Source organism: Aythya ferina (assembly GCF_964211825.1).
Source record: "Aythya ferina genome assembly, chromosome: 6".
NCBI lineage: Eukaryota > Metazoa > Chordata > Aves > Anseriformes > Anatidae > Aythya > Aythya ferina.
Genome location: NC_140303.1, coordinates 10,245,557 through 10,268,923, shown reverse-complemented (window position 1 = coordinate 10,268,923; position 23,367 = coordinate 10,245,557). Strand labels below are relative to the sequence as shown.

The 23,367-nt window shown below is 43.8% G+C and overlaps 1 protein-coding gene across 21 annotated transcripts in view; it reads left to right on the top strand.

Annotated features, from left to right (window-relative positions):
* Nucleotides 1-23,367, top strand: part of IKZF2 (IKAROS family zinc finger 2) — a 137,917-nt gene that overhangs the window by 76,164 nt on the left and 38,386 nt on the right. For all 21 annotated transcript variants that reach the window (XM_084523164.1, XM_084523168.1, XM_084523176.1 and 18 more), the window contains 2 exons: nucleotides 4,098-4,364; nucleotides 14,460-14,627. In XM_084523164.1, the coding sequence (XP_084379290.1) occupies nucleotides 4,098-4,364; nucleotides 14,460-14,627 (435 nt within the window). The remainder of the gene's footprint in view (nucleotides 1-4,097; nucleotides 4,365-14,459; nucleotides 14,628-23,367) is intronic.

Sequence of the window (23,367 nt, the reverse complement as noted above, 5' to 3'; positions counted from 1 at the left end):
CGCCATCTGCCCCCTGTGTCCCACAGGGCCGGGCAGAGAACACATTGTGTCCGCCTGAGCCGCAGCCGTCCTTCGCTGCCTTCACCCACGGAGCCACCCCAAGGCTCTTCGGGGGCGGCAGATTCGAATTTTGCCTCCTCAAGGATGAGGATCTGAAGCCAGGCCAACGCTTTGTTTCCTGCTGGTGAGAGGAGAGGAGCTGGGGAAGAGGCAAGGGTCAGGCTTGCTTTTTCTGCTGCTCTGGGGGCAGCAGGAAGAGGCCGGTGGCGCGCTGCCGCTGCCAGGAAAGCTAACCTCCAGCTGGAGACCACAGTCCCTTGGTGACAGCGGCCAGCCTGCTTCTCCGAGCCCACAGACAAAATAAGCAACGACCTAGGACAGCAGACAGCGGAGGAGACGGAGGGGCACAGTCCTGCTGCATGCGTGCTCCCTGGTGTGTTGGAAAGATGGATTTTGTTCCCGAGCAGGAATTGCCCTCTGCCTTGCTTGCTTAGGACAAGGTGACCAGAGCTGTCCTTTACAGCACACCTGGGCATCGCATCTCTCAGCAAAGCTGGGAGGTGGTTTGGTTTCCCTGCAAACATCTCACTTCTGACTGAAACAAATTTCTAGGATAGAGGACAAAACACGAGGAACTTCTAGCTTCTGGTGTGTAGCTACGCTAATTTGTGGGTGAAGGAAATAATTTGGGTACTGAAAACTTGCCAAAATGCAGTTTAACAGGGAATTGCAGTTCAATTAGCATTTAGGAGACATTAACAATAATTGTTTTCAATTTGGCCACTCAGGGTAAGGTGTGATTCAGGATCTGCTTGCTGCTCTGGGATAGGAAAAAAGAAAAAGGAACAAAAAGGGAAAAAAAATATTGCCGTGTGGTCTGCTGAACATGTGCCACTGGCCTCTTATCCACAGGTAGAAGCTTTTGAGACTGCTCGTCTCCCTTTCTGTGTGTGTTTTCTGTGAGATGTTGCCTTGGACAGGGGAAAAGTGGGAGGCACTTGCATTAGCTGGAGGGAAATGGTTTGACTGCAAGTTCATGCTTTTGCAGCAAGCTGGATTAGAGTTCATCCCTGCTATCTCATTTGCTGTGATTTTTAGGAAAGGTGCCAAAAAATTTTTAAATTTTTTCCATTTACTTATTTATGCTTTGCTCTGCCAAGGAATGAGAAAGCCTGCCACTTTTAGCAAGTGGGTGAGCAAGAAAGGCAAGGGAACCCGGGGTGAAGCTTGACGTGGAGATAGCGAGCGATGCATCGTAGCCATAAACATCCCTTACATATTTCTTCTCCCTTTGTAGCAGGGTTCATTCCGCTCTCTAAGTTTGCGGCTGGAGGTGAAAACAAAGGCAGTTCTGTAAAAACGACTGGTTTCAAAGGCTGGCTGAGAACAGAGAAAATAGTGTGCGCAGTTTAGGCGCCCGTTTGTGTACAGCCGTGCACCAGTGTGATGCAAGGCAGCGGGGATGACCTGATTAGCCAAGCCCTGACAAAGAGCCGAGGAGATCCTGCTGCACCAGCCATCCCCTCCTTGGAGACCTGCGAGCAGTCCCAGCCCAAGGAAACCTTCGCGCAGCAACAAGCTAACAGAGGGCTTTTGAGAATGGCAGAGGCAGTGCTCGGCGTGCGGGTGAAGGTGAGGGGAGTGAGGATGGTAACCAGCCTGCAAAACCTTGCAGAATAGCTGGGATGTTAAGAGAGGCGCTTCAGAAGCTCCGTGGGCTTTTTGAGCTCAGTCTGCTGGATTTTGGGAGCGCTGCGTGTTTTTGGAAGGTCGTATTGCAGCAAACGGCTCGCTCCGCTTTGTTGTGCTGCTTGTCCTGCTGGACAGCCGCCAGCATTCGGCAGCGAGAAACACTGGGGCAAGATAAAGTAAGCGATCTGCCAGTTTTATAAGCTCTTACAGCCTCACTTTCGTAGGGGCTGAGTGGCCAGAGGTCCGCAGGCTTGGATGGGAGCTACTGGTGCTGGGCACGGCTGCAGGCAAGTGATTATTATTCCATGTCAGAAACAGAGCTCAAAATTTCTGGAAGTAACGCAAGAAGACACGTAAGATATGATGCTTTCTCTTTCTTGAGGGTACGTATAAATATACACAGTTGGTATGAAGTATTTCGGCTATTTTGTGCGTTACTGTGCAAGGAGAATGCCCGGTGCTGCAGAAGCAAGCCGGGATCTCGGGTGAGCAGCGCCGGCACTGCTCCTGGCCCTACTGTAGCTACTTGTGTGGCCAAGTGTATTAAATCCTGCTCCTGAGGACAGCGAGGCATTTACTCAGGCTCCATTCTCCGATTTGCTGAATACCCCAAAAGGCTGCTATTATTAGAGAGAACTGCCATTCCTTAGCTCTAAAGTCAGGCTGTCCATAAATCACCAACACGTGCTTCGTGCGGGGAGACAGGGTGAGGACCTCGGCTGCCTCCCCGCCAGCGTCCTCCCTTCTGCTCGGCCTCCTGGCCAGGAGACCGGCGGAGATTGTGCCCGGGCTCCCCTTGGCCTGCTCCAGAGCTTTGCAAAGTGCTGTGATGACGGGGCCTGTGCTGTGATCCGCGGCCTCCTTCGGGCTGGGCTCTGCTGCAGTCGTGCTTCCATTCCTGCGCTCCCATTAGCGCCTCAGTGAGTAGTGGAAGATGCATTTCAACAATTTTATGATTAAAAAGCAGCGTCTTAACGTCGTTTGGTCTCTGGTGCCTTCGTCCCTTTCATTACGCTCCGGCTGGTAGTAAGAGCCATGGTTTAGAATTGCAACATCGGTCTCTGAACCTTGTGTTTTCCGTAACCATAAATTTGGGGGCAGGAAGGAGGAGAAGGGATGAAGGAGCAGTTTGAAGCAGTGGGGTTAGTTCTTCCGACACTATCAGGACAGTTGTTTGAAAGTGTGATGGCTCGCAGTGATCAGACACACTTCTTTCTAATTCTCCTGTGTATTTCTCAGATGTGGTGGGTGCTGCTCTGGGGCACTTCTAGCAAGGCTCTGGTGGACACCAGGCGCTCCCAGGCCACGCGCCTGCCCTCAGATCCCCTGCTGCCGTCGGCTAATGGCCTTAGCACCGAGGTCAGAGGCTGCTTAGGTACGAGGGCTGAATCACCTCCTTTTTAAACCCCTCAGCAGGATCAAGGCTTATGGAAAGTGGCACGTGGGCTCGCCTTCTGGCTGGCAGTGCGGGTGGAGAGTGTGACTGTGGGGCAGCCCTTTCGGCAGTTTCCACCGACCGTGGAAATGTTGAAACGTGGGTGGCTGGGGGTGGGGGGGTTAAAACACCCCTGCACTGAGGCCCCCTGCTTAAAAAAAGCGTGATTTTCCTTCAAGACTTGCTGATCCCACGAGCTCTTGCTAGTTGTAGGAGACTTGCCCTGTGACATGAGGGTCACAGAAATCAGCGGGGCGCCCATGGGCCTGACCAGGCAGACAAGAAAGCTCTTGACTTGCACTTAATTTCACAGATATACGTAAGCCAGCAGTGTACGTCTCGCTTCAGACCTGTTTGCCTTGGCAGCGTCCCATTTAGGTGAATCAGAAGATGGTGGCAGGAGAGCACTCAGGGCTCCTGTGGCGATGCTCTCCCCTCCGTCAGGAGACGTGCCTGTGCAGGCAGGGTGCTGTGGAGATTACTGCCACGGCCCTGCTCCCTCAGGTCCCTGCGTTTTGAATGATCCTGTCTGCAAAGTGTGCTCATTTCTGTGAGCTGTGGCTTTGGGAAGGTTGGGGCTTGCTGCCCTAACTCGGGGCGGGAGGCATCTGGCTCCATCCTGCCTGTGTGCTTGCGTCCCTCGAAGGGAAGGGGGGCTCCTGTGTTTCACATTGAGCAGCAGGAGGTCAGTTTTTAAGCCTGTCATGTCTCTGCAGCTTCTGGTAGGTCTCTGGATCGCTCCGTGTCTTAGTCTCTAAGCTGTAAAATAAGGATAGAAAACCAGGAATTTAATTTCTTGAGGAAATTTTCGGTCACAATGTGTGCAACTGTTACCACCGCAAGGCCTTCATGTTGCTTTGAGCCTTCAGCCTCTGTTTCAGTACTGGCAATAGTAGCAACGTACCTTAATTGGGAACTTAGAAAGTACACGTTTTTAATGTTTTTTATTTTTATTTTTGTTTTATTTCAGCAAATTCAGTAAAGCTAGAAATGCAAAGTGATGAGGAATCTGACAGGAAGCCCCTGAGTCAGGAAGATGAGGTCAGGGCTCATGATGAAGGAAGCAGCCTGGAAGAGCCCCTCACAGAGAATAACGAGATGGCGGATAACAGAAAGATCCAGGAGCTATCGAGCGAGGGAGGAATCCGGCTTCCGAATGGTAAACTGAAATGTGACGTCTGTGGCATGGTTTGCATTGGGCCCAATGTGCTAATGGTACATAAAAGGAGCCACACTGGTAAGCAGCTGAAAGAAAATCTGATGACTGCCCGTGGCGTCTGATGTTGATGTTACCTGACAACTCTTCTCTCTTCCCTTTCCATTCAGGGGGTAGCAGGTGGCTGGGGAGGGGAAAGGTGGGCTTGGTTGTTTCGCTTCTCCCTCTGCTCCTCGGATGCTGGTGATGCTTCCTGATGTCGGTTTCCAGCCCTTGGTTCTTAAAAACACAACACAAGTCTGGAAATCAGTCTTTTTACTGTTCTTGACTGGGGGAAGATGGCAAGAATAATTCTCCAGCATGGGGTGTGTGTGTGTGTGTGTTCATGTGTACGAGGTTATTGACCCTTTACGGTGAGTCTCAGAGCTTTCCCTTGGAGCTGCTCACAGTTGGATGAGACCAGCAGCCTGGGGGACACACACGTCCTGCACAAGGGGCTGGGCTTGCTGCTGGGTGACCTGGCCAAACCCAGGCTTAGCAAACCCGTGGGGTAAACACGTTACCTCATGCTGGGATGCTGATCCTGGGGCTGGGGTGGACTTGCTGCTCATCAGGTGACAGCTCCAGCAGGGAAACCTCACTTGAACCACTCTCATGGGCTAGTGCTTCCTCCCCCTGACCATACAGATACCATTTTTGTGGCAGCTTTCAGTGCATACATTCTCCTTTTGCTTATTTTTATTATTAGTACTACTTTTGGTTGGAAACCAAAACATCTTACTAGGCGTAAGGGTTTGAGAAGTCAAGTGGCAGATGAAAACCTTTGCCATGTGCTGATTGAGTGGGTCTTTGGGACTGGAGGAGTTCTGGAGGAGTTTGGGGCAAATCCAGCAAACCTGGGGTGCCCAGGGGCTGATACACACTCACCTCTGCTGCTGCTCAGGTGGGAGCAACAGCTGCCTCTGACAGGACAAAAGTGCAGGCATTGCCTCAAGACAGCACTTGGGTCTGGTGGAATCTGCCTGGCCAGAGCCTTTGATGCAAAAAAACACTTACCCATGCTTAAACCACATAAAAAGACATGCTTAAGTCACCTGAAGTGCTATAATATATGCTTAAATTGAGACCCACTCTTAAATCTTGCAAAGGTTAGGCAGGATTTTATGTTGGAGCCTTGGGGGGTGTTTGTTCTCCATGTTTTTGTGGACAAAATGTAAGATTTTTATTTTTTTTTAATCTCTCCCTGCTGTTATTTACTGGGGTGAGTGGCTCCCACTGTAACTGCGAGATATCTGCCAGGATATAAAAAGAAAAGTGGGGTTTTAAGGTAGAGTAGGAAAAGACTTTGTCTAATCCCTTTGTAAACCTGGTAGTTTGCAGTCAAGTAGCGTGCGCTTGATGGGAAAGAAATCAATAGAATTTCTGTACGGAGGAATAATAAATATATATTACATAGTTAATGCCCTGTATATAAGCTGTATTGATAATAACTTAACATAAATGTATAATGCAAAGCATTGCAGTATCGTTTATGATGCAGTCATGATTTTAGACAGCAATTACGACAGGGGAAACGCATTAGCTGTAGGAACGAAATCTTGATTAACAATTTGACGTGCTATTACGAGGAGAGGGGAAGGGAGCAGAGAAGGCAGCAGACTGAGTCCCAGCTTTCAACCTCCTGAAAAGTTTTTCATTGGCGCTCGCATCTATCTGAGCATATGTATTGTAGGTGCATCAGAGTCCACGTATTTGAACCTGAACAGATAAATTAGGCCTGCTAAATTTAGATGTAGGTACTTAATTAAATAGTCTGCGTTTTTTGGAGATAGCTTTATCTTTAAATACCGCCGAGCTGCCTTTGCATTTTAAAGAAAACAAGCAAGTTCTGAACGAGTAGGACAAAATGTCACCTGCGTGCAGGCGATGACCACCAGAGACGTGTGAATTGATAGGAATTGTGTAACCAGGAGCTTTTTCCTTCTGGTGGCACTTCGTTGAGCCATGACTCTTCCCATCTGAGCAGAGGAGCTCCGGTGCACTGCTCTGTACAGATGATCTCAAGCTTTATAGAAGTGGCCTCCCTTTCCGTGTGCCGCCTGCTGCTCTACTCTCAGTAAACCAGTTGGCAAATTTTGCGGGGGATTTTTTTTTTTCCCCCGCTTTGTTTGTTTGTTTTTTAATACATGCTGCTACTTCACTGTCCACAACAGAAGGAGAAGCTTGCTTGGATTTCCACATCCTTGATTTTAAGGAGTATTTTTAACCTACTGGTATCTCTCTCTTAAAGTGCAGTATTTGAAAATACATTGCCACTTCCTCAGCAGTTGGGCTAAGCGGGCTGGCCCCAGCTCTGGAATGAGCCCTGACCTGTGGGCAGTCTGGTTTTGCAGCCCAGGGGAGAATGGTGGAGGGAAGGGAGGTTGTCCCTGGTGAGTGCAGACGGATGATATTCTTTATCAGCTAATGCAACTGGCATGTAAATCCGTACCTCTGAAGCCAGTTCATGGGTGTCTTGGGAGCTGGATCCTGCCTCACTCTCCTCTTTATCAGTGCACAGCCGAAGCACGGTCTGGCCAGTTGTTTGCACTGGCAAAAACCGAAGTCCTTTTCCCTTCCCTAAAAGCCTGACAGCATTCTATGTAAATCACCCAAAATGCTGTGGTCACGGTAGAGGTTGTAATTTGCATGTATGCTGGGACGAGAGTGTGGCTTCCTTACACCAGGGACTGAGGCTTTGTGAAAAGCTGTGCCATATGGCTTTGGCTGTGTTGTGCATATAAAGGGAGATGGTTTTCTGCAGACGTTATTCATCTGTTGCTGAGGAGCAGTTGTCTTTCCCCTGCCACATTATGATAGTTCAGTCAAACGCGTCTAGGGATGGAAAAAATAACCTCTGCCATGGGTAAGGTCAGAGCAGATGAGTTCAGTGTCCCATCTTTCATCCTCATGTGCTGGAGCATTCATTCCCTTGATGCCTGTGGCCGCCCCTTCCCCTAATAGAGCCAGGGATTTCCTATTCATCCTTCGAAGCATTGGGCATGTGGCGCAGGGGATGCTCTGCTCCCTGGCCCCTCCGTAGCAGAGCTGCTCACCTGCTAGCACAGAACACATTTCTCTGAAATGCTGACAGTTCAGGTGAAGCGTTTGGGTAATCTGCGTGGCCATCAGCAGAAGGCCTTTCTATTTATTTGTCATCGCTGACAGGAAATAAATGAAGTGCTCGATGTGGGAATTGTGTGATGCACTCCCTGCTTCAGGGAGCTGGGTAACTCTGCACCCCCTTCCTCACGGGTGCGTGTTGGAAAAACAGCAAGTGTCAGGTTCGATTTACTTTCCTCCTCTCCCATACTATCTCCTTTTGGTCCAGTTTTCATACTCCACAGCAAGTGCCCCAGATTGCAGCATCTTTATCAGAGTTTTTTGTTAGTGCAGGAGGTAACAAAATCAGTAATATTGGCACTGGATACTCCAGGGGCTTGTGCTGGGGCATGTTGAGGAACGGGGAGAGAAAAAAGTTCAGTTCAATAATCCAATTTGTCTGAGATAATGAAAAGGAACGCCGAAGACTTCTCACCTCTTCAGGTTTTCTACTAGTGGGTCTGAATTAAAATTTCCTCATTTTTGGCAAAGCAGCAACTATTTACTGTTACAGCCATGCTGTGGCCATGAGAGGTAAGCTCCACATGTTGCACTGTCAGTAGTGATTTTTCTCCAGCCCCTTCTTGAGTCCACTGCTGGATTTGGAAACACCTCTTATTTCTAAGACAGGGTTGGGACCATCCTCATTGTTGTAAGATTTGGGAGTGTTAAACACCCGGAGGTTAAGGGATTTGCTGTGCTGATGCAGCAGGACAGCCGCTGCGCCCCAAGCCTTGGGGAGAGGACTTGGGGTACTGGACACGACGCAGCAGGCACAGGTGGTAGCTCTCACTGTGCTCTCTGTTTTGGCTGCTGTTGTGTTATTTTTAAGCTTTTGTGGGGTGCTAACGGCAGGAAGATCAGATTTTTGCTTGCTTTCCACATGCATTTCAGGACCATCAAGTCAGTGAAATGGGATTCATTACGTGCCAATGAGGAGCACCTCCAGGTTCTACCTTAACATCCATCGTGTTATAATCAAACATAGGCAACACTGGAACTCTAAATTAAAAATAATAATAAAAAATCATGTAAAATTTTAAGTCACCATCAATAATGAGGAAAAACCCAGTCATACCTTTCAGGATCAAAAACTTCTCTGCCTAAAGCAGCTAACCAGGAACAAATTTAAACAAATGGTCATATTAACACCTTACGATTAACTCCCTTAAACTGACTAATTCTTCTGGTTGAAAAGTTTTATTGGCTTTAATTTGTGATTTGTAGCCTACTGCAGGTTCCCACCTCTTGCAGTACAAATTGTTGGCACTGAATCAAAAATCACAGGGCCAGATTTCTCAATGTAATATTTTCTACTTACATTCCTAAATGAATAATCTAACTTTTCATAACGTCTCATTTTGTTCTTCAGCATAAGAAAGAAGAGCTTAGGTTTCTGAAATTTCTCTCCTCATAAGGATGTGTTTTTCTTGCAGTACTTGGTAGCTGAACCCTTCAGATATTTTTGCCCATTCACTTAAAGGATTTTTCTCCCGTCACAATGTGGTCATAAATTTGTGTACAGAGGATGCTTGGAAATCACCCAAGATTTCCCAGGAATTTTTCCTGAGAGATTCGTCACTAGCGTTTTATAATAAATTGCCCTATCTGGAAGCAGTTTCTTCCCCAACAACAACAGCAGAAAAACTTAGTAAAATCCCTGATTGCAAGTGAGGTGCAGCCTGTTACGTGACTCTAAAAGAAGAGTAAGTAAGTATTTAGACGAGACAGTCCCCAGAATAACAAACACAGAAATGGAGCCAAGTCTGGAGCTCTGTATTTCGTTCGGGTGAAGGCACGATGCAACTCATTGCCTGCCAGGGTGTTAGCAGTGCAACTAATATTTCATTTGTGCTCCTGGGACAGAGCATAGTCCTAACAGATGCAGCATCTGAAGAAATGTTTCCTTTTACCAGAATATGAAGAAAAAAATCTGCTACAGAAGGGTGAAAATCTCTGTTGTTAGTATGAGCAAATACTTAAATACTTTCTCATGGCAGCATGAGCATAGTAATGGTGCTTTAAGAGGTTAAAAGAAAATTAAATTCCTGTCTTACAGGTACCTAAGTTATATTTTATGTATCAAAAAGTGCATGCCAAAAAGAAAGGACCACGATCTTAGGTATATATTTAGCTAGGACAGATGTTAAATATAGTCCCATTGGACCTGGTTCTTTTATTTATAAAGACTTTATCCTGGCTTTCATACATATGGTGATGAGTCTTTAAAAACAGTGTTTTTTAAAATTATAATTAAAACATTCATAGGAAAGAGCTTGTGCACTGCTGTGAAAGTGAACAGGCCTATCTTCTAACAAAAATTTATATACTAATGTGTGTTAATCTGTGAATCACTCCATTTGATTTCAAAGGAACAGAAGTTATCAGGTGAGGGTTATGAAAATCCAAGTCTTCTTCCCTGGGAGGTCTGTGTGTTTGAAAAAGTGGTTCACTTTCCCAAATTATACCTTTTAAAGGTTTTAAGCTGTAGAAAGCACAACAGGACACCTCTGATGCAGGAAGCAATTCATTTAAAATGGAGGTAACTTCAAATATTTTCTCTTTCTTAAGAGAGTTACAAGTTTTTTTTTGTGCAGATTTTGCCAAGTACCTGTGATAGTTGCCTTAGAAGTGTTAGAAAGGTTTTGGACGCGCTTTGTCCTCGCTTCGATTTCTGTTTTGATACAGAAAATGTCACTGGTGTATTTTGCAGCCGTACGAAATTCAGAGAAGGGTAACTCATACCGAAACTTCTACGCAGCGCTTCCGTGCTGAGGCGGTAAAGGAGAATCAATGTACAGGGAAGCTTCCAATTAAGCAGAAAAAGGGCTTGGTTTGCTTTTTGAAATAACATTTGACATATACATGGTAAAATATGGCAGCTGTTAATAGGAAGTTAATGAGTTCATTTGCCTGGTTTCAGGTTGTATCAGCTAGAAAGCACATGTAGCTTTTGCCCTGACGTCTCCAGCCAGGAGCCGTATATTAAAGATACTTGCCAAAGGACCACGTCTTACTAATAACCCTGACTCTATCTGTCCACGTCATTTTTCGTCTCAGTATTTGTTTACACCACAGCAAGCCAACTTGTGTACTTTAGACACTAGTGTATCTAAAGAGCAGTGATATTTCATTATAATTTTTTTCCAGAGAAGAAATAGCTGTAATGGATGCATGTTAAGCAATGCACTGTGAAATTTCATCAGTATTTTACTGTAACTTAGATGTAAGTATGTGAAATCATACCTGCTAATTAATACTTTATTTAACTACAAAACGATAAACTCCCTTGGGTTTTGTTCTGTTTTTCTTTTTAATTATCAGCACTGCTTCCTGGCACAAGCCTCTCTTCCTAAGCCTTTAGGAAAGGTAATACTTGGCAGCTCTGCCTTACCTTGCCTTGTCCATTCCTGAAGTAGCTTTAGATAATTAAATTCTCTGTGCGGGAGAAAGGGGCTTTTTAGGCATTCTTGGTTTTGTCTGACTTAAGGTCTTAAATCTGGAACTGGAAAGGAAACATCTTTTTTTCGTCGGTTAGCAGTTCTTCTCAGTCTTACAACTCGGTCTTTTTTAATCACTAAGGTTTCGGGGGGGGTTCAGCCATTTTAGCTTTAAAAGAGAGAAAAGATTTAGTAACATAACAGTAGACTAAAAATATTTTGCAGTCACATAGTTTCCAGTGTTAAAAAGCAAAAAGCTCATTTAGTTACATTTCCGTACTTGCCCTTCTTAGGAGTTCTTATTTTAATAAATCAGTACAAGTTTATAGAGTCAAAAGGCAAGTACATAGATAGCTATAAACGGTGAAACATACACTGTGCTTATAATAGTCCATAGCCTCTTGTAGTCATGCACACAGTCTGTTTAATAGGTCTGTACTTTCTAGTACATCTGTGCTGCAGTCACCCCTAAGGACTGGAAAATACCTTAAACACAGTCAGGGGGTGCAAAATAGAGAGGAAATGTATTTAGGTGAAGATTTTTCGTGAGTCAAGAGTTTTTCAAGTGGGCGGTGGAGCTGCCCAGGCCAGCATCAGATAGGTTATCCCACGCATCATGCAGTGCCCGTGGAGGCTTGGGGCAGTGGAATAGGAGCGACCCTGCTGCACCAAGATCTCTTGCTGCACAAACCAACACCTCGGGGAGACCAGATTGCTGCTGTCTGATCCTAGACTTACAGCTCTACCTAAATCTGGTTTGATAATCCTTCACAAAGGATGTGCTTTATTTATTATTAACTGAATCTGGGAATATAGCAGAGTTATTATCAAAGTTATTATAAAAGTGGACGTTTACTTAAAAAAATGTGATCAATTTTCAGCTTAGAAATAAACAAACCTTATACAGAAGTGTAAGGGAACTGAATAAGGATGCCAGGATTTTTTTTAATTAATTTATTTTTTACTAGGAAGTAATAATAATGCTGGAGAACTGTTTACAGATGTACTAGGAGAAAGCAGCAGGAAAAATAAGGAACGGTCTTCATAAGGCAGTAAAGTGATGACGGTTGGTTTACTACTTATCTGAAGTGGGCATCAGACAGCAGAGTTCTTGGAAAGGCAGCAACATCTGATTATTCAGTTTTTACTTTTGGGGGGCACTTTTCTATTGGGTAATTGTGTCTCAGATTAACTGTACTAAATGCAAAAGCTGCTACTTGACAGCATGAATGACTGAAATTAATGGTCATCCCAGAAGCCTGCAGTTTAATCAAGGAGCAGAAAAGAAGTGATTGGCTGAAAGTACAATAAACAGATCAAAGCAGTTATTTACTCAGAATTAAGCCAATAAGGAAAATGAATTCATGCTGGTTTTAAATAGATTATTGAAGGTTATTGAAGGTAAAACGTGCTATTGTAGCAGACTGTGTATGTGGCAAGAAAGGAACAGACTATTAGTGACTTTGTGAAGGATGTTCTTGTGTCATCTTGGCCACTGAGCTGTAGTGCAGTGGTTATTTGAATTCCTGACTGAAGGCTTTCAGCACCTCCTTCAGCTGCCTGCTTATTGAGGAATAATAATACCTGCTCTTATGTGGCCTCCAAGAATATCAAAGATCAGTTGGGTAAAACACATTCACTGCATAGCTTTAAATGCAGCAGGAGTAAAAGGCAAGTCTTTAGACTTGGTAAGAAACCTGCTGCAGCCTTTAATGTTGTCATCCTGAAACTGAAGCTATCATTCCTGAGAAACGTGTCAAAGGAAGGGGTTTTGCCTGTTTTCTCAGACAGTGAAAGCAAAACAGAAAAGAAAAAGAAAAAAAACACATGTATTTGTCTACTGCAATCTCTTTACATATCTCTGTTATGGACATTTTAAATGATATAACAGAAGATAATAGCTAATCAGATCCTTTAAGTGTATTGTGGGAGTTTAAAAGGGAAACCACAAACTCTTTATCAATTCCAATGAGCTCGTGTTCAGTATACTGGAAGAAAAGCTTTATGCCGTGATTTTTTTTTTTTTTAATTATTATTATTCCTCCATAATATTCTTGGCAAGAATGTAGGAACCTTAGCATTTTCTGCAGTGCATCTGCAGTGGTTTCAGGTGTAGTTTCCAGCTCACGCACATGAAATGAAGTTGCAGAGGGTTGGTATGTATGTGGCACACCTACCTCTGGTGCCCTCCTTGCAGGACCACACCGCTGTGGTTTAAACCACTGCAAAGAATTGCTAGAGGATATCTGTAAGATCTCCCTTCATCCCTGTTTCCATTTGAATCAAAAGGCAGATGCTGGAGTTTACACTAGACACGTGAACTACTTTGATAAAAACATAACATTATTTTTGTACAGTAAGGGAGTAACCATTTTAGGACAATTGAAAAAGGGTTTGGAGAGATGCGACGGGTCACAGAGCATGTTTATTTTTCATGAGAACTGTGCTTCAGGCCGGTGAATTCAACCTCAAAGTCCCACCAGGATTTGACCGAGGCTCCATAACAAGTGATGTACTGAAAAAAAATGAATGAAAAAATGAATTTCTGCTTACATCTGAAATGTGATGTTCAAGACCTTGTTGAACTGGGGCCCTGGTTGGTGAAATGATTTCAGCATTGAAAGCCTGTCTTCAGTAAAGCACTTGGGCACATAGCAAGTGTGAGCATATACTTGGGCCCTGTTGATTTACACTGCACCCAGTGAGATATAAGTAGGTGATTACGGATAACTGTGGGCCTAAGGGTCCGGGACAGACCCGAGTGTTCTCAGCAAATGTTGACGTAGAGTATGGTTTTAATATTACTTTACAAAATCTGTGTCAGCTTGTATGTTTTTGCCTCTTTAAATTAAGAAATAAAAACAAAAAATGGATGCTCATGGATCCAATCCCCACTGTCAAGGGCAAATATGAATGATTACCATCAACTTAATCTGTGTGTGTGTGTGTGTGAATGCTTGGGGGGAAGGGAACAGGTAAGGGGTAGAGTTTCTCTTAAAACTACTAATGATTTTTTTCACCTAGCAAGTCTTTTCCATTAGTTTTATTTAAAATACCAGTTTTCATTTCCCAAAGCTTGTGGGCCTGATCCTCACTTGCATTAATTCTCCTCATGCCACTCCAGCGAGGGAAAGCAGCCTTTAAGAGGGGATGTCAATTAAATTGTAATGCAAGTGAAAGATTTGGTTTGAAGCGCAGACCTTAATATCTGTCCAGGTCAAATTGTCATGATGAGTTCTAAATACTCATCTAGATCAGACCGATACTAAAAATAAGTGGAAAACCATAGCGATGAACACCACAAAACCCCAGTCATGGATCTAAATTTTGAGCAGAGCTCATCATTTACGAGGGATGAAACCTCTGAGGTGGAGAACTTGAGGAAAATCAGGCTGTGCTGATCACCTCGAGTGCTGCAGTATAAGGGGGAGAGCCCCAAGTCGGTGCCAGAGGCTTTGCCCATTGTAGGGCCGCAAGATGGTGGTGGCGGGAGCGGGCCTGGGTGAGGAGGTGCTGTTACACAGGGTGGGGTGACGGGCTCCCTGCACCTTCTGGCGTTTCTTGACAGCTTTCTTCCTTCAATTTTCCCTTCCAGGTGAACGCCCCTTCCACTGTAACCAATGTGGAGCTTCTTTTACCCAGAAGGGGAACCTGCTGAGGCACATCAAGTTGCACTCTGGGGAGAAACCGTTCAAATGTCCCTTCTGCAGCTATGCCTGCCGACGGAGGGACGCCCTCACAGGACACCTCAGGACGCACTCCGGTGAGCCCGCCGTGTCATTTCTATCCTGTTGTTTCCTTTCTCGTCACTGTTGAAGGTTGTGAAAATAACTGTGTGTTCCTGGTGGCTCTGTACCTGCCTCTTCACAGAGCGTAGCTCTGAACTTTGGAAAAGCCTCGATGTGAATCAGTGAAGTTGTGGTTCGGCCACACCTTGCCTTTTGTGTAACTGAGCTCCTCTGCTGATGCTATCGCATTTCCCTTTGAACGTCTCCTTGGGTGTATCCAGACTTGGCTGGCAGATTGTTCTGACACTGGGCCCCAAAGTGGCTGTGAAATTCCAGAGATCTCTGAGAATGAATTTGTGCTTTTGGAAGCCTGCTCTGCAGTTTGTACCCATTTCTTCATCTAATAAATGCCATATGCTGGTAGAGTTCATACTTGTTCATCTTTCAAAATCCTCCTAATTGCATTTTTGGTTCGGTTATTTCTCGCTGTGAAGTCCTAATTCATGGCAGGCACAGCACTTACCCGAGAGCAGAAGGTGGGGAAAAGAGACTGGGTTTTCCTTGCCATGGGTCTCCTTGGTATAGTTTTTTGATGGGATCTAAAAAAATACCTGCCACATAATTGCATGTTATTAGACACGTTGATAGCCCTGATGGTCAGGATCTGGGGTGTTTCTGGTCTCTGTATGCTACCCCAAGGTGGGCTGCATTCTGCCCGCTTACTCATTTGTGTAGGACTTGAGTAAGATCTTAGCTTGCTGTGTTTTTTTCCTAGGATGTTCAACTTTTATGTCCAGACCATTAATAGGGGACTATGTTTTTCATTGTTGAATGAGCAGAGATAATTGGACTGGTTAGAAGTGACAGGATTATAGATGAACTTTTTTTAAGGTGTTAGCAAATGTGTGACTACTGAAACACGGTGGTTGAAGTGCAGCTGCAGACAGAAACTCTGCATGTGAAAATGTCATTGTGGAGCTTCCTGACTCTTTATACACATTTCTTCTAAGGGTCAGCCTCACTTCTGTGGAGCTTTCTGTTTTACGAGTATTAGGTTGGTTTTAGGATCCAGATTTGCCTTTACATTTCTGAGAATCATAAAGGATAAGCTAGTAAGTTTCTCCAGGTAGACTTCTTCTCCAGGTGGGCTTCAGAGTATACAGGAGGCTGCATTATTGCAAACATCCTTCTGACGGAAAACATGAACATGAGTGCAAGCATGGGACTAGGCTGAAAGAGCATTGCCTGCGAGCTGTCAGCTGAGAGGATTTGATCTGAAAGTCAGAAGGGAAGATGTCTCTGTGGAACAGTGAGTTGTAATTTTCACACGTCTGACCATAACTGTAGTTTCAACTTGAAATTTAGTAAAAAAGAGAACACGATAAAAATATTCACAATTAAATTAAAAAGGGAATCGTGACATAAAATAACCCACATTACAAGACACGAACGTTGTGGTTGAAGATTGTTTTCATATTATGAATATAGATTTTTTGTTACCTAGATACAGCCATTGATAGCAATTTTTCACTCTTCCTGTGTGAAAAGTGCATGGCTGATCTTTCTGCTTTTTGCATGAGGATGAAACACAGTTAAGGTGTGGGATTTTCAGAAGGCATCTAAGCTGCTTTGGCATACAAGTCCCCCTGGAGCTCCTTCCCTAACTGATGTAGTTGTGCTCACTTGTTGATTTTATGTTTTCTTTCAATGGAGAGAGAGTCGTCGCTCTAAGTTAGAACTGTTTTGAGCAGAAGCCCAGGAGGATTTCAGCTCCCACAGTACTCTCCAAGACAATTCTCAGCATATCACTCACAGATGAAGAGTTAAAAAACCTGGGATATTACCCCCAAACCTACAGCCACCTATACAAAGCTGAAATACCAGACCAATGTGAGCATGGACGCTAAGGTGTCTGCCCATCCCTGACACATAGATTGGTTAGTTTTATGCCCACATCTGTGAACCTGCTTCATGGAGATGTGTAGATGTTCCCTAGGGATTTGTACTATTTCTTTTCAGTGTACTATGCAAGCGCTTTCTGCTTTAATAAAACACACATCAGGGTCTGGCAGGTAAATCTTGAAGACCAGAGCAAAATGTAGTAAACTTGATCGAATATGTACATCTGCTATTTCTGACCAGAAAAGAGGATATCAAGTAGAAAAACTATTAAAAGGGTGAGAACTGTTTTGAAATATGAGACTTCAATCCAGTTTTAATCTGGTACATTTATGTCTGAATTGAGGTGAGTCTGAATATGTTTTTATATGTATAAAAGGAAAGCTCTTTAGATCAGATACTTAGCTAATATAGATTGTAATTACATCTCCCAAGCAAGGCAAGTAGTGTTATTTTGCACTAGCTGAGAATCTGGCACATGATTACATAAATGCAAGACTAATTCATTTTTTGTTGTATGTCCCTTTCCATTTTGAGAGTGCTATTAATAAAATAAAAAATCAAGAATTTTAAACTGCTCGTTGTTTATGTAAGGCAGAGTATGCAAGAAAGGAATCGAAGAATTTATCTTTTTTTCTGCCAGCTAGTTTGATCTGTGAATTTGAAAGCACTTTGTTTGTGTCACCACTTAGTCAGTTACACCCTCTCAGTACTGCCAGTTAGTCAATTTTTCCTCTGCTTAGTGCAGAGTTTTCATACAGTGAGACAGGGAAGGTGAAAAACTAAGGAAATGTAATTGTGGAGAGAAATTAGCAGAAACATCTTGGAGAGATTTGAAATAGTTGAAACTACTATTAGCTTAAGAAAAAAAAAATAATTTGACAGCTTTTTCTTTTTTTTTTTTTTTTTTTTTGCTATAGAGGGATTTTTTTGCTCATGCCGTTTAATACTATTTCCCACTTATTTCAGGTGTTTCTAACCATCACAATCCACATTTTGCCTACCTTTGTCATACAGAATAGTATCTTTCTATGTAAGTGTTCCCAGGATGAGTGGTTAGCAAAATATTACTTTGCATCTGTAATGCTGCTGCTGTTTAACCCTAAATAATTAAGGACTTATCTTGCAGTTATTTACTCCTGCGATTATTTACCTTTTACTGACATATGCAGTTCTGATGAACTTTGTGTCTATATTTTCCTCCCACATGCAGCTTCTTTGATTTCAGCAATATAATGATGCCTTCAGGACGTCAGCGGGATAATGCCTGGGGAGAGATTCATGCACAGAATTACACTAAGAGTGGGCTTGAGCCTGGAGGTACTGACAGGAATTTCAGATGTTGTTTTCAGAATTAACTCTGTAGCTCCACAACACAGATGATATTGGAGAGGTGCCTGAGTGGGCTTCCAGGACGTGAGCCTAAGGACAGGCTGTAGAGGGCAGGGGCAAAAGCTGGTGGCCCCTTTGAGCAGGTTGTGTGTGACCAGACAGCAGGCATTGGCTTCACCTTGCCTCACGTCTGTTCTTTTAGATAAATATCCAGACAAAGCCACTGTCCTGATGGAAGTCACAAAATGCCTGCCATCTCACTCTGAGACGTGCCTATACCCTCCATCATCTCTAGAACTGCGCGACTGAACGACGGCAGATAGAACACAAATGAGACCAATTCTGCTGTAGGCAACTAAGGAACAAAATATAAATTTTAAAGAGGACGGTTGTTCTGATGGATGGATCTGATGGTTAAAGCACCTAGGTGTTGACCTCTGTGCTTTGAAAGATGTGATGTGCAACCTGATGCTCTTTTATCCTGAAAAGCCAGGCATCCTCAGGTGGACACGTACAATTATCAATTACATTTTGACATGAATTTCTCCTGTCTAAAATGGAGCCAAGTCAGCCTTTCCCTCCTAATGCTATTGTAAACAGAGACGCTTTGATAGTTATGAAAAAAGTCAAGGCTGCAATGATGAGCAAACCAGAAAAGCCCATTGAAAACATTAGTGCATTAGTTTTCAGAGCAGGGCTTGGGCAGTAAGCAGTAAATGAAGGATACGATCACTTGCTAAGGGGAAAACAAAACACGGAATAGGTTTTCATAAAGTGGGATGCATGCATCCATCCTTTGCAATAAGCAAGGGTGGTCCTGTGGGCAAATTATTTTGTGTTTTTTGTAATTAAAAGACCGTGTCTCATCATGCATACACAGACAGGCCAAATGAAGCCTTCTCAGGCATCCTTAATTCTGGAACTTCCTGATTTTTCTGTCTTTATCTTGGCAACCTCAATCACATTCCCTTACTGTGGGAGTATGTAAGTGTTATTCATATATGAAAGCAGTTTTACTGTTTATTTTTTCCTAAAAACTGGGTAGTCAGATCATTATTTTTTTTCCTGTCACAAAAGCTTTTCCTCACAATACATTTTAAAATTTTCTTCCAAGCTACTTCTTCCCTGTCTAGAAAATGATTTTTCCCTTTTCTGCTTGTAACAAATATTTGCTTTCTCTTCCCTCTCTTCTTCCTGCATTGCTGCTGCACTTCGTTACTGCCCAGCTCTTCAATAGCACTGAACTAATGGTATCACTTTATTTGCAAAAGAAAAGCACTGAAGCATTTGTTTTGAAAAGCAAAGCTTAGGCAAAAACTCCCAAAAGCACAATCTTAGGAAACTATGTACAGTGCACAAGACGTGTCTAATTAAAAAGGTAAATGCCCTGTATATGGAAAGGTAATTGAGTAACTCTTTTTAAATTTCTTGTTTTGCAGTTCTCATCTATAAGGGCTTGCTTCTCAGCTCCTTTTGTTGTAGCAAGCCATGTGAGGTGTCCTGTATGCCTGCAATTGCATGGCTTGTGTCAGCAGATCCTTTTCTTAGAGGACTGGAGCACTGATACTCGCGCATGTGGCTGCTTAGAGGCAGAAGGAACCTGGTTCCTAATTATTATGAAGCGCCTGACTCAAGAGATGTTTAGGAGAGACATCCCACCCGTGCATGTCTCAGTCCAGCTAAAGAATCGGATGAACAAGCACAGTGCTGAAAAGCTGTTGTGCTTGAGGCACTGCCAGGCAAAAGCCAGTGAGAATTACTGAAAGAGTGGCAAAGGTGGCTATTGAGAATTGTAAAAAGTCTATGTTTAAAATTGCTTTTTTCATCTTAAAAAGACTTGTATCACTATCAACACCTCCGCTCTCAGAAGACCCAGGTAAAGTCAGTATCTATTCTGTAACCATATTTTTGATGATGAGAACATAATAATTACAACAGTCTTGGGACCTGAAATTCTCATTATACTCAGAGCTGGACTGACTCAAGCACATCATGAATGGGGAAAAAATTTAAATGTGATCAAGAAGGACACTGTCTGAAAAATGAAACAAGTATGTGAAGGGGTGGAGGCGATATTTTGCATACAAATCTCAGTTGTGCAAATAGGCTAGCAAACAGCATCTTTGCTTAGATGTGATGAGCCAGTGGGCATTTGTTGTGTTGATCCAATACTTAGAGCTCTATTTAATCAGGCAGAGCTGCTCTTCCTCTCAGGTTTACTTACACTGCTTCAGTTAAACTTGGTGGAATTAATCTCGTCACAAAATCGTTTGGTTATTTTCTTATCAGACTCCACGTTCTGAAGTGCTTTTAGCATGTGGACAGTACTGAAGCAGCTCTGCTTTCTCATTAAAGCCTCCAGTACCTAGAGGCCTTCAGTCCGTGTTGTAGTCTCTGAAGTCTGCAGTATTTTGCTTTCCATGTTGTTTATATGTGCAACACTGGAAGGTGAGAAGATCAAAATACATACAAGGGTAGGAGTTTGGTATGCAAGGTCTTTCATCCCCTAGGCATCCTCCTTTGAAGCTTAATCTTCTGCAGAACCAACTTGTATCCCATGCTTCACAACATCTGAAGCTGGTCCTTGAAGTGGGGGGCTCATTTTCACCTCCAGAGTACTACTTGGACCAGTACCAGTATAAGTTATATGAAAAGATCGTCCTTTATGTGCTCAGAATTATCGTAGTGTAGAAGCTTGGCCATGGTAAGCCCTTTCTACAGAGCGTAATTATCAATGAGAAACTCTCTTTGATTTCAAGATGCTGTAAGATCATCATGCTCTATCCAGAAAAAGTACATTTGGACTTTGTGTTCAGGAGGAACTACTAAAAAGATAAGGTTCCACCCGAAGCAAGAAACGTTCACTCTTTGCTAGTCAGACCTTTAAAAGTCTTGAAATTCCATAAAGATTCCCTCTTATCTGCAGCAGTTATGAATCAATCTTTGACTGTTCAGCCCAAGAGATCTGTTTCCTGCAGATAAGACGGAGAAATAGGAGAAGTGGTCATGGTAAGCAAAGGTGAACGTGCTGTATACCAGCATCACGAATCTCTCTTAGCAATGGGTATCAGCTTTTCTCCCTTTTTTTTTTTTTTTTTTTTTCTCCCCAGGGTGTGCAATTGAGACGACAGGGGAACAGATGCTGTACAGCTCCCTGCTTCTTCCGTGTGTAAGCAGGGGATGCCCTGTTCCTGTAGTGCTTTGGGGCTGCTTGTAAAGGGACTGGATAAAGAAAGGCTCACCCCGCTACTAGTGATGAGACACCGGTACCGGGGGGATATTCTCATTCCACGTGTCAGTTCGCAGTAAGATTGCTAGATGCTAAGATTTGTTGTATCTGTGGGATGAGTCTTGTGCCTCCTGGCATATCTTGGTGGAGCATGGCCGTGCTAGGTCTCTGCCACCTGCAGGTTTCCCAGCAAGCCCTCCCTTTTTCAGCAGAGAGAAGGTCTGGAGAGAAGTTTCCCTGTCTCGTCCTGTCACTGATCAAGTTTCCTCTCCTTAATGAGCCAGGGTTGCAGAGTTGTACATGTGGTGTCAGGAGCTGTAAGTCTCTGGACCCTTAGCAAGGAAGAGTTTACTGTCAAGGTAGGAGATCCTGCACCCCAAATTGGAGAAGAAAATGGAGTATTAATGTCCCCAGGGCTTCAGGTTCACCATGAGGCAAAGTTCCTAGGGCAGATTTCTGTTCTGTAGTGTGACAGGATGCTCACAAGGAGGAGACTGCATGTCCTTTGCCCTTTTTTTCAGACTTCCTGAACCTTCTATCAGCATATTCAGAAGGTCGGAGAGCCCCACAGTACTTGGGGGTTTCAAGGTCCCTGTTTAGACATCTGCAGCACAGTGTAAGATTCACGTGGCATCATCCCTCATTAATTTCAGTTTGTTCCTTCTTCATGTGTAGCACCAGTGCCAAGATGCAAGTGTGTGTTTGGTACAGGACTGCTGATGTCCAGTTTTCTGCCTGTTTTCTGTCTCCCCTCCGTGCTAGCAGTTCATATCCTTCTAGTGGGACAGGCCAACTTTTGCGTGCTCCAGAGAGACAATGGATGCTTCTCCACTGCTGAGTGATTCCAATCTTTATATCAGTCATCTTGCATTGCAGCAGCAAATGCGATGGTGACTTTCTCTTTCCTCTAGGCATTGATTGTGCCACAACACCATGTGGGATTTCACTAGCACCAAAAAGGCAGATGAACATGATAAGGCTTCTGCTTACAGAGCAGCAGCGCTAAGCAGCGCGCCTAACCTGTTCTTTAAACATCCAGGGAGGCTGTGTTTCTATTGCCTCCCTAGGGAGACAATTCCACTTCCCATCTGCTTTTTATAGCTATGACTCTCATCCTTATACTTAACCTAAACTATCCTTTCTTCTGCTGCAGATTATTGCTCTTGCTAACACCGTCTTCTGTGACTGAGTAATTCCTGTACTCAGTTTATACTGTGACAGCATTTATAGTCTACAGTCATCTGTCCAATATTGATTCTGTTCTAGACTGTCTTTATTTTTCTAATTCTCTCATCTTTTTTATTACTAATTTTGATTTTATTTTCTTTTTTTGCTACTCATTTGTGAGGGACCTAAATTGTGAAGTCATTTTCCTCTTGGGGAAACAAAAATGAGTACAGATGCAGACCCCTTAACCTCATCTCTGCCTCAGTTGCCTATCAGTGAAATCAAAATACGAGAACTTCTCAACCTTGTCGTGATGGGGAGAGGGCAGGATGCACAAGAGATTGCAAGGCTCAGGCATATTGCTGCAATGAAGGTCATGTAAGTACATAGCAGAGTACTCCAGCGCTGCTGGCGCCCCTGCTGCATAGCATTGCGTATTATCTCCTTAGTTTTACGTATCCTTTGTTCAATAGTGAAATGAGATAATTACAAAGTGGAAGGAATAATAACTTTGTATTGTTACCGTAACCACTGAGGTATTATACCCTGATACCTGCGTGATTATCTTAGACACAATAGTAAGGTGATTATTAATAATACTAAAGGACTTACTACTTAGCCTGCAATTTTTGCGTCTTGTTTCCTTTATGAACCCTATCTATTTCATCAGCCCAAAGCCTGTGTGAAGTGGGTATGTGTTGTTGCCTCGCTTTTCAATGATGGGAAAATGAAATAGGAAAAAGCCCTAGGAGACCCAATTTGCAAAATCAGGTATCTAAGCACTGAGGTAGCTTAATTTAGATTACTTGTCTTTCTGCACCAGCACTGCTATGGACAGGCTGTCAGGTGAGGGTCTAATAGCTGAGATGTTTAAAGATAGGTAGTCCCTTAGTTCTTCTAAGCTCAACCTCCAGAGGCCTCTTTTGGGCCTTGTTTTCCTTGTCAGCAGGGATTATTACACAAATCCTATATTTGTAGGCTCCGATTGGCAAAACTGGAATTGAAGGTGCAGCTGTAAACGCAGGCATTGCACAGCCAGCCTCCAGACCTCCTCTGGGAGCTGGGTGTCTCATGGCACTGCAATACCCTTGAGGGACATGGCGTAGTGAATCAGGAGTTCCCCTGCTCCAGAAGCAGCCTTCTGAGGT